Source organism: Tenebrio molitor, chromosome 5 (assembly GCF_963966145.1).
Source record: "Tenebrio molitor chromosome 5, icTenMoli1.1, whole genome shotgun sequence".
NCBI classification, from domain to species: Eukaryota; Metazoa; Arthropoda; class Insecta; order Coleoptera; family Tenebrionidae; genus Tenebrio; species Tenebrio molitor.
This window is the reverse complement of record NC_091050.1, coordinates 14545603-14557704: the sequence shown is the minus strand read 5'-3', so window position 1 is coordinate 14557704 and position 12102 is coordinate 14545603. Positions and strand designations below refer to the sequence as shown.

The 12102-nt window shown below is 36.7% G+C and overlaps 2 protein-coding genes across 2 annotated transcripts; both read right to left on the bottom strand.

The window, feature by feature from the left end:
• Positions 1-695: 695 nt before the first annotated feature.
• On the bottom strand, positions 696-9911 carry LOC138130322 (adult-specific cuticular protein ACP-20). Its single transcript, XM_069046757.1, has 6 exons — positions 9848-9911; positions 9620-9793; positions 9151-9573; positions 1416-1472; positions 1196-1288; positions 696-1146 (listed from the first exon to the last, which is right to left on the bottom strand). The coding sequence occupies exons 1-6, from the start codon at positions 9857-9859 to the stop codon at positions 838-840; spliced, it is 1068 nt and encodes a 355-aa protein (XP_068902858.1). The 5' UTR covers positions 9860-9911; the 3' UTR covers positions 696-837.
• Positions 5191-6089, bottom strand: LOC138131153 (adult-specific cuticular protein ACP-20-like). Its single transcript, XM_069047984.1, has 3 exons — positions 5932-6089; positions 5629-5880; positions 5191-5584 (listed from the first exon to the last, which is right to left on the bottom strand). Exons 1-3 carry the CDS (start codon positions 5941-5943, stop codon positions 5315-5317), a joined length of 534 nt encoding a protein of 177 aa, XP_068904085.1. The 5' UTR covers positions 5944-6089; the 3' UTR covers positions 5191-5314.
• Positions 9912-12102: the final 2191 nt, after the last annotated feature.

Genomic DNA, 12102 nt, shown 5'->3' with positions numbered 1-12102 from the left:
TTCTATATAGATTGTTTCGTAGAAAACCGTAAATATGAAGAAAGTGAATTCCTTCAAACATGTATTCATCAATTTGAAAAACCTTCTAAAAGTAGTGTCATAGTCAGAAGAATATTTCCAAGGAACAATTTGGCAAGCTGTGATAACTCTATTTTCAAAGATATTTTCTAAAAATGATAGTTTTGGCATCGAGAAGAAGCATCTGCCACATTAGAAATTAATTACAAAGTACAAATTACAAATTACAACTCAGATTATTTTTCAGAAGATAGCAAAAAATGTCTCAGTTTTACTAAGACTAAAAAGAAACTAAATGACTAGAACAAATTATGGTAAGAGAAAACAACACTATCAGATTTTTGACCAAGGTTGAGAAAAAATGTATGAAGAAATTTTCGAAGAAAAAAGTTAATGTCTTCTTCTGCTTCCAAAAGAAATAACTGTGAGACATAATATGAAAGGTGAAGAAAATTCATTTGGATCCAGTAAACAACTTGTATGAAGATGATCTTCTGCAAGTGAAGAAATTCTTTGAGTTCTTGATTTCTGAAGAACTGTTTTTAACGTGCTCGTTACTCGTTATGGTGGAGTTTTATGCCAATATTTTATGCCTTAACTTTTACTTAACCTTCAAGCTAGCTTAGGTTGTTTGTTTTAGGTTTTGCGTTTTTTTAATTTTTGGATAAAACTCGATCTTTAAGAACAAGTGTTTATTGTCCACAAAATATAACTTATAATGATATATACAAGAATTGACAGTACTAAAAGAGATGAGCAACGACTACTAAACAACAAAATCCATCATCCAGACACGAGAGCCAGCATCCAGTCCTCCGCTTACAACAATCCGTGACCTCCAAGTCCAATCCCTCCGAGCCCGATCCCTCCGAGCCCGATCCCTCCAAGTCCCAACCCTTTCGAAACCAAAATGGTTTGAGGGTGCACAGCATGTCCGATCCTCGAGACCACAGCGTTGAACCCATTGTGATCATCAGCGGTGTATTTGACCACACGGATGGTACCATCAGGCTCGGCCAACGAGTACTCGCCTTTGACCACGTCTCCAACCCTCACTTCGGCTTGTTGCTTTTGGTCACCGGTCTTGGGGTCTCCCACTCCGTATTTGAAGTCGTACCGGGCGGGGGTCTGCAACAGTACTGTTAAAAAAGCTCCAAAGATTCGACGATTTGAGTACGTGATAGTCCACGACGCCGCCGCCGAGACCTCCCAGTCCGATTCCGATGCCGCCGGCGCTGGCGCACGCCACGAACACCGCCAAAGCTAAGACCTGCGGAAATGATGAGATTAGTGGTCGGGTTGCGTCAGCGGTAAACCGTGCCGAAAAATCCAAGTGGTACTTGCGCAAGTGGGTTCAGCGGAAGTGGATTTTTCGGCACTGGTACTGCGGTGCTCACTTGGATGAACATGTTGGTTGGACACTCGATGGATGAAGTACTGCCGCAGTGTAAGACCTGCCAGTTTATATATTAAACAAAAACCCCTTCACCTTATCTATTTTGGAAAAAATTGACAAACTGGACGCCCATGTTGCATGAATGTTTGCGCTGAAAGTCAACCACTTTTCGCAACCCCACCACCATTTCCCATCCTTCCAAATTTTTTCTCGGCTTCACATCCCCAGAGTACTCATCCCTGGAGATTTTTTTGGGAACAAGTCCCAACGAAATCAGGTGCGCTGTTGCATAAGACAATGTATTCTGCGAATTTTATTTAAATTTCTCCTTCAACGAGTTTAGGTAATTGCCTGGTTTAGTTTACGCTAGAGTGACTTTAAGAATTATGTGTGTGTCGTTTAAAAGTTTAATTATGGATATCTCAGCTAGATAAGACTAGAGTTATTAATAAGATAGCCGGCTCCTACGCTGGTCACTCGCAGAAAAATTTCGTGATTTACAACACAACAGGACTTTCCCCGCAGCAGAAAAATCGACACAACTACAACGCAGTATTGTTTGTCTTGTAACACAACTTTGTCCTTTTCTCATATTGTCCCATATTATGCTAATAATCCTAAGACTCCACTCAAACATCTTTTAGATTTTTTTCCTGCTTCTTGACAACCTACATAGTATGCTATTGTCCCAATTCTTTACGCATTTTTACCAGTTCAGAGCGCTGCAATTATGAGCAATAAATTCTGAATTGCATTAGCATACTATTATTAACAAATAGCATTGCCAGAAAGAATAAAGTTGCTTGCTCACTTAAAAAATGTACGACTTGTCTCATAAAAGGGACGCTGTCGGGAAGTGGCTAAGAATCTTCAGAGACCAGTTTTGGTGTGGACAAAAAAAGTAGAAAGCCAGAAAGCTTCCAGGGAAATTTTTATTTATAAATGTACCAACAGATGGCACTTGAAAAGAAGTTCCAGTCAAAGTGAAGATAAAGAAAATACATAAATAAAATAAAAAAAGAGTGTGTGCTTAAGACCGCACGACTGAAGTGAAAACTTCTATGATGCTCGTTACTGATTTTAAGTAAGTAATATGTACCTATTCTATAAAAAATATATAATTATGGATGATAGTACTTGGAGGAATAAGGAGTAAGGCATAAATAATTAATATTATTTAAATCCAATGCTGTTTTTAAATAAACATCAAAAATCTGTATTTTTCAATAGAAACTGCAAATACGTCCGCTTTTAGAGGTGCACTCTGGCAAAATTTGTGAGGTTAGGTTTGGATGTTTAAGTTTTATTTTCTTGACGATGATATTGAACACAACACAAGTTTTCATAGCAATACCAATACCCTGTATTATGTTAATTTGTTCATTTTTCTCTTCACATTTTGCTGCACAAATTTTTCCAATAGATGAATTGTTGAAGCCATATAATTGAGAATTACGTATTAAATCCTACACTCATCTGTAAACTTACAATATTTGTCGTGTCTTTATCGTTTATATTATATAAAACTATACAGGGTATTTCACCAGTGATAATGAACCTGACGGAATAATACAGTCAACCCACAAAACATTTTCAAAAAAAGCCGGACATTTTAATGACAGTAGCCAGCTTTTTATCACTCGTGAAATATCCTGTATATAATATACTCCTGCAGCTCTGCACTGAGGTCACTCAGGTCACAACACAACGTACAATGAAAATTTAAAATTGACAAGTGACGTACAGTTGATTGTTTTTCACTCGCTCCGCTAAAAAACTCGACTCCCTTGATTTTAGCTTGCCGTGTCGTGCTGCGAACGATTTTACCGTGTCGAATTAAACTAATTCACTGCCCGGGAATAAAATGTATGTGGCGCGCCTAAAGAAGTTTTCACTTCAAAAATGTTGTTCCACAACTTGGAAAAACCTTCCTTGGAGGATTAATTCCATATCAGGGAATATTACTAAAGAACAAATTTCTTTTACTAGGAGCTCTGTGAAACCAAATCGTAGTAAATATGCTTCCATTTAGTACAATAGTCATATTCCATATTCCAATATGGTTAATATATCTTATTTTTTCGAGGATCAGCAGAAAAAGTATTCTATAGAAGAAACTAGATTTATGATGATAAAACCATTAGAAAGAAAACCACTTGTGATACTCTTTCAACTTTTTAGAACCAAAATTGGTTTGTAGACTACGTCCACTGATAGAATGCACTTTTTTAAATATCCTTAGATAACAAAATCCCCAAACCATAAGATTAAAATATTAAGAAATTATCATATATTGTGTTGGTAATATCTTGAAGCATTCGTGCCACTGATTCTCATTCGTTGTTATGAAACCCACGCGAAAAATAATTTATATGACATTTCAAATTTGAAATTGTCCGTTCTGTCAAGTGGTTTAAGCATTTAGATTTGCGATTTTTCATCTTTAGAGCTTTGTTTTGCGATTCTCTTGTTTTAAAAGTTATTCGTTTTGATCGTGTTGCTGTTTTGATCTGTTCCGTTGCGATTTTTTGTTGATTTTTTTAAATTTGTGAAGTGAGTGCGTGCCTCAAGAATCTAGTATTATGAACACTTTAAGTAACATTACAAACATCGAAAATGACACAGAGGTAATTTTCGTCCATGCATTAAATAGGAGTACATATTAAATAATCTCTTGCTTGTGTTTAGCCATTTCCGAAAAAAGCTGGATATTTTAATTTCAATAGCCAGCTTTTTCGGAAATTCGAAAATGTATTGTGGGTTGCATTTTTTATACCGTCGGGCACATTATCACTCGTGAAATACCCTGTTATTAATAAAATCTAATATATTACTCCTACTGTACTGAAGTTTTCGTTCGTCTTTCCTAAGTGCAAACATGCAGAATAATAATAAAACATCACGTGTAGAGATCATTTCATCTAAGAAGTACATAATGCGCACGAACGCGTTTTCATCGGACGAGTCCATGTTCACATTTTTAGGGGAGGTTTGAGTCCAGCGGCATGCAGACCTATCAACCACGTGGAATCCATGCGCTGGTTGTTATTTCTAATTTAACCCCGTTAGCGTTTAGAAGTGTTTTGTTTTTGTTATTCCTTTCGCTGTGTACCGTTCTATGGTATTCATTGTTCAATTACTGATTTGTTAGAATTTCAATCATATAAATTAATTGAACTCCTCAGCTAATCGAATGTTTCTACGGCACTGATCATCAGCTGACTAGCGTCGTACGGTCAGATTTCGATGAGTCATCATGTACTTCTTAGATGAAATGGTCTCTAAACCTGCTGTTTCCATTTTTTAAAATTTCGCGCCGGATCTATTTGTTACAGCGTAAGTGAACATTTCAAGCAATCTATGAATGGACAGAGTTTAGAAACTGTCAAGTTTATTATGTTTGTTTTTGACGAACTGAAGCAACTCTACACTTGATGGTTGTCGTGTCTTGGTCCAAATAAAAAACGAACTGATAAAAAAATATTTTGCTTCTATTGCTAAGAAGAAAGTCTGCCACAAAGCAATAGGAAATGCCCAAGTAAATAGGCTCTCTTAAAAAAAAAATCCAAGTTTTTCAAATGCTCAACTCCTTCAATATTGTTTTGGCACATTTTAACTCAAAATTCTTTCTGATTGAGTAGGTGTTAAAATATTCAGAAAATTTTTACTTCAGTGCTATAAACCCTTTTCCCATTTTCAGCTGTCAGTACCAATTTAGGTATCCCACAAGGTTCAACGCTGGTTTCCCTTTTTTTCCCCACAAGAAATACGCCATATTGTGGCAAACATTTACTGTTTATTTACTGCAACGATTGATATATACAACAATAAATTCTCTTCGAGTGGTCCACTCCAAGAGACTAGGATATGTGCAAAAATAGTACAACAGGACCAACTATCTTAATAGCCGTGTCCAAGCCCGATTCCTCCTAGTCCTAAACCTCCCCTCAGGAGAACCTGGGGATGTGCCGCGTGCCCAATCCTCGACACCACCGCGTTGAACCCGTTGTGGTCATCAGCGGTGTACTTCACAACACGGATGGTACCGTCAGGTTCCGCCAAAGAGTACTCCCCTCGCACTACATCCCCAACTCGAGCTTCCGCTTGTTCCTTGTGGTCACCAGTCTTAGGATCTCCCACGCCGTACTTGAACTGGTATCTAGGTGGAGTCTGCAAGAAAATTAGATTTGTTCGAAACTAGTGCAAGTACTCACGTAGACGTCCACAACGCGTTCGTGTCCTCCGATTAGTCTACCACCCCCGAGTCCGATCCCGCCGATGCCACCCCCAAGTCCGATCCCGCCGATGCCGCCTTCAAGTCCAATTCCCCCGATGCGTCCCAGTCCCAGCCCCCCGATTCTTCCCAGTCCTAGGCCGCCTTCGAGACCCCCCAAAGGTAGTCCTCCGACGGCGTAGGAGGTGGCGATGGCGCTGGCGCTGGCCGCGAGAGCGACGACGACGAAAATCTGAAATGAAAATTTCTTGGGTGGGAAACTCGGGAAATGGGAGTGTCTCACCTGGGTGATCATTGTGGTTGAGTCGGGTGGATGGTTGAGTCTGCTTATTCGGCTGTTCTTTGGTGCTTTTATATCTACTGGTTGGGCCACATTTACTCGAGTGATTTTTGAAAAATTCAAGTAAACAACTGGTCCAGATTGGTAATCGAACGAAATATTTGCAATTTGAAAGTATGATACTCGTATATGCGTACGGACAAATCTGCATAGATAAAGTGGGACATGTCAAAAGTTTTTAATGTTTTTGGCGGACATGGCGCTGCGGTGCAGACATCCAAGGGCTTGATTAATTAATCAAACAGGGTTAATGAAACTGTTGACTTATTCCCGACAGGTAATTATTAATTCCAATAAAAAGTGAGGATGTAAAAAATGTAATGTAGTTACTATGTATTGGAAAGTGAATAAACATCATTAGGTAGATGAGTTAACAACAAAACGAGTAGCATGACATGTGTAATATATATTATGAAATATTTCCACAAGTTGTATCACAAATAGAAACGGCTCTGTCTACAAGACTAGATCGATTTTATGTAATGAGTGTACTACATAATGGTACTGTCGAGACCTTGACCAAGAAGTTTTTCAAAACAAGTAGTTGGTAAGCAGTGTTTTATTTTTATACTGTTGTTTTACCATCTACTCATTTTATTAAAATGTGTATTTTTACATTGTACAACCTGTCACAATATCTTGACAGTTGCTAAATTGAAATAAAAATATTTAAAAAAATCTATTCTTTTTAAAAGAAGCTTTTAGAATATTTGATAAACTGTATATTGTTTTGTAAACGAGACAGAAATGTAACTCTTGCATCATTGGCTTTCTCTCGCCAATTTTTTCAATGCAGGAAAATTTGTCTTTTCCAATTTATTATTGAATGCTTGGTGATTTTATCACAAAGGGACCCTTGTCATTACAGTTCGGTAAATTCAAAAACATCAGGACTGTAATAGTTATTTATGTGACGCGCTTAGTAAATTAATCTTTACGGGCGCGCTGGCTTTTATGGGACGAGTGACGTAAGGAACGAGTAATTTTTTGAAGGAGAACCTTTTGTCAAGTTGTACCCCGAAATACACGAGCTTCTGATTGTAATCGTCTTAACCCTTCCGTAATACTGCGATTTTTTGTAATCTTTTTGTGAACACAATTGTTCCAGAAATGTTATATTTTATACCCTTGACATTTTGGTCGTATGTCGACAGAATGTCTGGAATGCATGAAAGTATTTCTGGTTGCATATACCTGTTTCAATTTAAATTTTTGCCGAAAATCGGCCAAACAGGCATTGAAAACACTATTACGAAAGTTACATGCTCTGAAGTAAAACCCAATGGGCTGTATCATCACAGTACCACACCTTGGTGACGAATTCATCTCTTTCTCGCAGGTTATAATTGCATAAATCTATATCGTTTTATGTTTACTTTGATCACGATTTTAGTTATCGGCAACTTTAGTGACGGTGTCGTGATACGGCCCATTATTGCGTTAAAATTTGATTCATAGTGACAGTTGTTTGACATTTATTAGCTGAGTTAGCAAAGATACGAAAAATATGACACTGTCAAAGTCATAGCCGCCCCTTATCCTAGCAATTGTTGAAGAATTAGTACTAAAGTCCATTTTTTAATTATAGTCCGATGTATCAATTAAAAAGCAGAACAACTGTCATATTGCTATCTCTTTTCAACATAATGTAAACAAACTATTGAATTCTTGTACGTATTGTAAACTAGGCAAAAATGAATAGGGAATTCCACAATTTTTCTTGGAAAGCAAAATAATTGCCCCAATCCTCCCACGTATTCTTAAACACAAGATAAATTTAAAATGTTACAAGTACTTGAAACATTACATTTAATGTGTATATTAATATATTTGTAACACATTTCATTACAAATTTTAAACGGTATTTATAAAAAAATTTAAAAAGGAAAAATTCCCTATTCATTTTTGCCTAGTTTATTAAGCGTGTCCCACTATGCATCTCGCTTTAGCATGTGTGATTCGAGCAAGACACGAGTTGTACGTTTATTAGAAAACATTAGCGACGTCAAATTTTTAGGTTACGTTTTAACCACATTATTTGTGATAATTTTGTTTAATTTTGCTTGAAGTGTCCTCCGTATGGTGCCAACGAAAAGCATGTGGACAGATACATTTACAGAATTTGTAAATTGCAAAAATAATATTGGAATTGCGCGGAAACTTGCAATACTGGAAGTTAACAGGTAAGGGGGTAAACTAATTCATGGCGTTGCCGAAACAAAATCCAGGAAGAAAGAAAGACAGTCTAAATGTGCTTGTTTAGTGTTGTTTTCAACAATTTTTAATATATCTGACCTATTAGTTGATATGTAAATAGTTATCAAAAGAGTTCTGAAGGGAGCGGTTTTTTGAAAGACAAAATTAAAACGGAGGGATGAATTTGCAGAAAAACCAAGAAAGCACGAAAGAACACAACTCAAAATCTTAAAAACTGAAATTTGTAATGATATCTGTCTTATATTGCCTAAATAAATTTTCAAATATTGCACTGCTGTCAAATGTCGAAAGCAGACGCAGGTCATGTCAACTTCTTGATTCGGACTAAGCTCATCGGACTATAATAAAAAAATGGACTATACCATTAGTAATTTCCAATTTTTAGCTTTTGTTCCTTCCAAATGTTATTTAATTAATGTAAAAAAGTTTCGTTAAGTTCTTCTTGTGATTGAAGAATATGAGGATTAATTATTTATTATTTTTCGAAATTGAAAACAAAAAACAACGTTCATTCCTTGGATTAGTCTCTGGATTAGTAATGCGAAGTGCAGCACAACTGAATTTGTATAAATTTTCTTACTAAACTGTACCGTTTAAAGCCACAAAGAAATGTCAAAAAAAACATTTTTTATCATTGCAGTGACACGAGAACTTTAAATATAGAACAGCAATTACAGCAACCCAAATATTTCGAACGGATTATGATAATTAACTGCACTTTACGCAACTCCATTTCCAGGTCACCCGAACCAAATATCATTATCTCTCCGCTCGCCAATTTTTCACTTTGTTTTCGAGGTGAATTAACAATTCCAGTGTCGCAATCAAACATTTATTGTTCGTTGAATTAAATAAATCAAACTAACATTATAATACAGTAAGGTAAGATGAGCAACAAATCAAAACAGTGCAGGTCCCAGGAATCATCAAATGAGTGCTCGCTTAAATTCCAATTCCGTAGCCACCGTGGCCTCCCAAGATTCCTCTGTCCAATCCACCGCGACCGCCGAGAAGCCCAACTCCTCCAAGTCCTCCGCCGAGACCGACTCCTCCAAGACCAACTCCTCCAAGTCCTACACCTCCCAATCCTCCGAGTCCTCCAACTCCGACAACTCCGTGAGTGGCAACCGGTACTACAGCTTTTCTGACCAAGACTTGAGGGTGGACAGCGTGGCCTACTCGGCTGACGACCGCGTTGAAGCCGTTGTGGTCATCGGCGGTGTACTTGACGACGCGGACGGTGCCGTCAGGTTCAGCCAAGGAGTACTCTCCCTTGACTACATCTCCGACGCGGACTTCAGCTTGTTGCTTCCTGTCTCCAGTTCTGTGATCCTCGACTCCATATTTGAATTGGTAATGGGCCGGGGTCTGAAACTTGTATTAGCAAATGCAGATTGGTACCAAAAGGACTTACATGTAAGTCTACGACTCCGTGGCCGCCTCCGACCACTCCAACTCCTCCCAGACCCACTCCTACTCCTCCGAGACCTCCTCCTAATCCTCCAAGACCTACTCCAACGCCGTCGCCGTATCCTCCAACGACTACTCCGGCGCTGGCGATGCCGGCTAAGAAGGCCAAAGCGGTAATCTGCAAGAAGAAAATGTGGTACTGGAAATACAGATTTGTGGTGGTGGTACTCACTTGTACTAGCATCTTTGGAAGTATGTGATGGTACTGATCGAACTGATGGAACTACACTGATTACATGGTTGATACCAAGACATTATATACTCAGTTTGACTGAGAAAAATTATGAGTTTTGCTCATTAGCCTAATCGAAATTGTGACGATTTGAAAGTAACACTGGTCTGGGACATATTTGTCAAATGTGGAACATAATATTTTTGTTGTTAGGCTTTACAGTGACATTTGAGTCTTGTAAATAATAAAAATGGAGGTACGAAATACTCCACTTACACACTTGCACTTCAAAAATTTTCAAAAAAATCTACAAGTCTCTGATTTACACATTAGTAGCTGATTATCATAAAATCTAATTAACTAGTTGGCACGAATTATTTACATGTGGTGTAATTACGGACGAATGTCATTAATAGAATGATAATTAAGCCTTTATTATGTCATTACCGTATGTATTACTAATGCGAAATGACAAAAATGGAAAATGTAACTAAATGTTGTAATGAGATTTGATTAGCCTTGTAAGCTTACAAATAAGAATACTATAATTTAAAATAAAAAATAAAAAAACAAGTTTTGAGTGAAATAAATAAATAATGAACATACAGGGTGTCCCAAAAATAGCGGACTAACGGTGCACTACGGTGTAGAAGAGACTACCGTAAACGTCAGAAAAATGTTTAAAAAATTCTATTGGACTTATTTACTGATTGGGCGGTCCTTGAAAGTGGCACTTAACAGGTCAATTATTTCGAAATATATGTATTAAATTGTCATGACAGCTACCTCTAATCGTACATATTATCACAAAGTACAGGATTACTCACTACCAATAACTAATCCTGCACAATAGTGAATTTAGAAGCTTTGGAAATCGAAAAAAATATTTTAAATCCACCACGGTAACATTGCAAGGTAATGATGTACGAGTACATCTTTGTCTACATTGTATTACCGTTAATAATAAAAATAATAATAATTTATTTTTTTGTCTGAAAAATTTTTTCCATATTTTTTTCGTGTACATTTAAACATCCTGGATACGGTAGTAAGTAGTTAGTCCGCCATTTTTGGGACACCGTGTATGTACTTATATTAAAAAACAAGTTTCGTAAGACGAGTCTTAAAGCACGAATTCAAGTTTTAAAAAAACGAGTGGCTTAGCCACGAGTTATTTTAAAGAATGAGTGCTTCAAGGTCTTATGAAACGAGTTTTTTATACTATTTTTTGTAATTTGGTCTTTTTATGCCGTTTTTAAACAATAGTTATTTACATAAAAGTCAGGAAAATCTCACATTACTGAACAGGAGCTAAATTGAAATACGAGGCACTTTGTGCCGAGTATTTTAAAGCTCCGAGTCAAGTAAGAGATTTTAATGACGTGTTTTGTATTAAATTTTTCCAGAAGTCATAAAAAGACGAAATTTACGAGTTTTAGAAATTTTTTTTACAAATTTCACAAAAATCAAGTTTGTTAATTTTGTTGGCAATTTTGTTCCAAGACGATTTCCGGATTTTTTTTTTACTTTAGTCGATTAGGAATTTTGTGGTGATTGGTGATGTCTTAATTTTAAAAGTGAAAATTTGATCTAGTCGCTTTTGTTTTATCCAAATTCTGTCACAAAACACGAGTATGGAAGATAATCAAGATAATCTTGCATGTACGCTCCCTGAAATACCTACGTGAAATTGCTAAGAATACGGACACTTCTTGTTCTTGACATAGGTATTTCGCATCAAGCTTTGCCAACTTAAAAATTTTCGTAAAATGTTCCGTGAATTAATGGCTATAATGACATCAAAATGGAGGCAAATTACAAAAAAAAATATTTTTCAATTTCATGTCACGCACAGTTACGATCACGGAATTTCGTCAGCTTTATTGTCATTATGACTGACATTTAAAATTTTTGTTACAGAAATTCTGTCACGCACAATAAAAATGATTGACAAATTGCCATCCATGTCAAAAATTCCAAAGTGGGGTTAGAAATATATAAAACCTGGTTTACAGCTAATGTCAGTTGAATGACAACGACTGACGAAATTCTGTGATCGTGACTGTACTATGCCGGCCAAAAATTTTAGCCGTCATTGTTTGTCATTTCAAAAAATCAAATTGTAATCCATACTTTATTGTCATCATGATTACCGTCTTGATTATGAATGTTATTTTTTGGGTGGTAAATTTAAAAACTCGAAGTTATTTTGTCATTTCTACTACACAGAACGTTTACCTCAGGTTATCTATGTA

What these genes read in the sequence shown, in the direction of transcription:
- LOC138131153 (XM_069047984.1), bottom strand. An exon ending in AACGCGTTGTGGACGTCTAC is followed by an intron (nt 5,585 to 5,628) that starts GTGAGTACTTGC and finishes ATTTTCTTGCAG; the next exon opens with ACTCCACCTAGATACCAGTT.
- LOC138130322 (XM_069046757.1), bottom strand. An exon ending in ACGGAGTCGTAGACTTACAT is followed by an intron (nt 9,574 to 9,619) that starts GTAAGTCCTTTT and finishes TACAAGTTTCAG; the next exon opens with ACCCCGGCCCATTACCAATT. An exon ending in CAACCAACATGTTCATCCAA is followed by an intron (nt 1,289 to 1,415) that starts GTGAGCACCGCA and finishes TCATTTCCGCAG; the next exon opens with GTCTTAGCTTTGGCGGTGTT.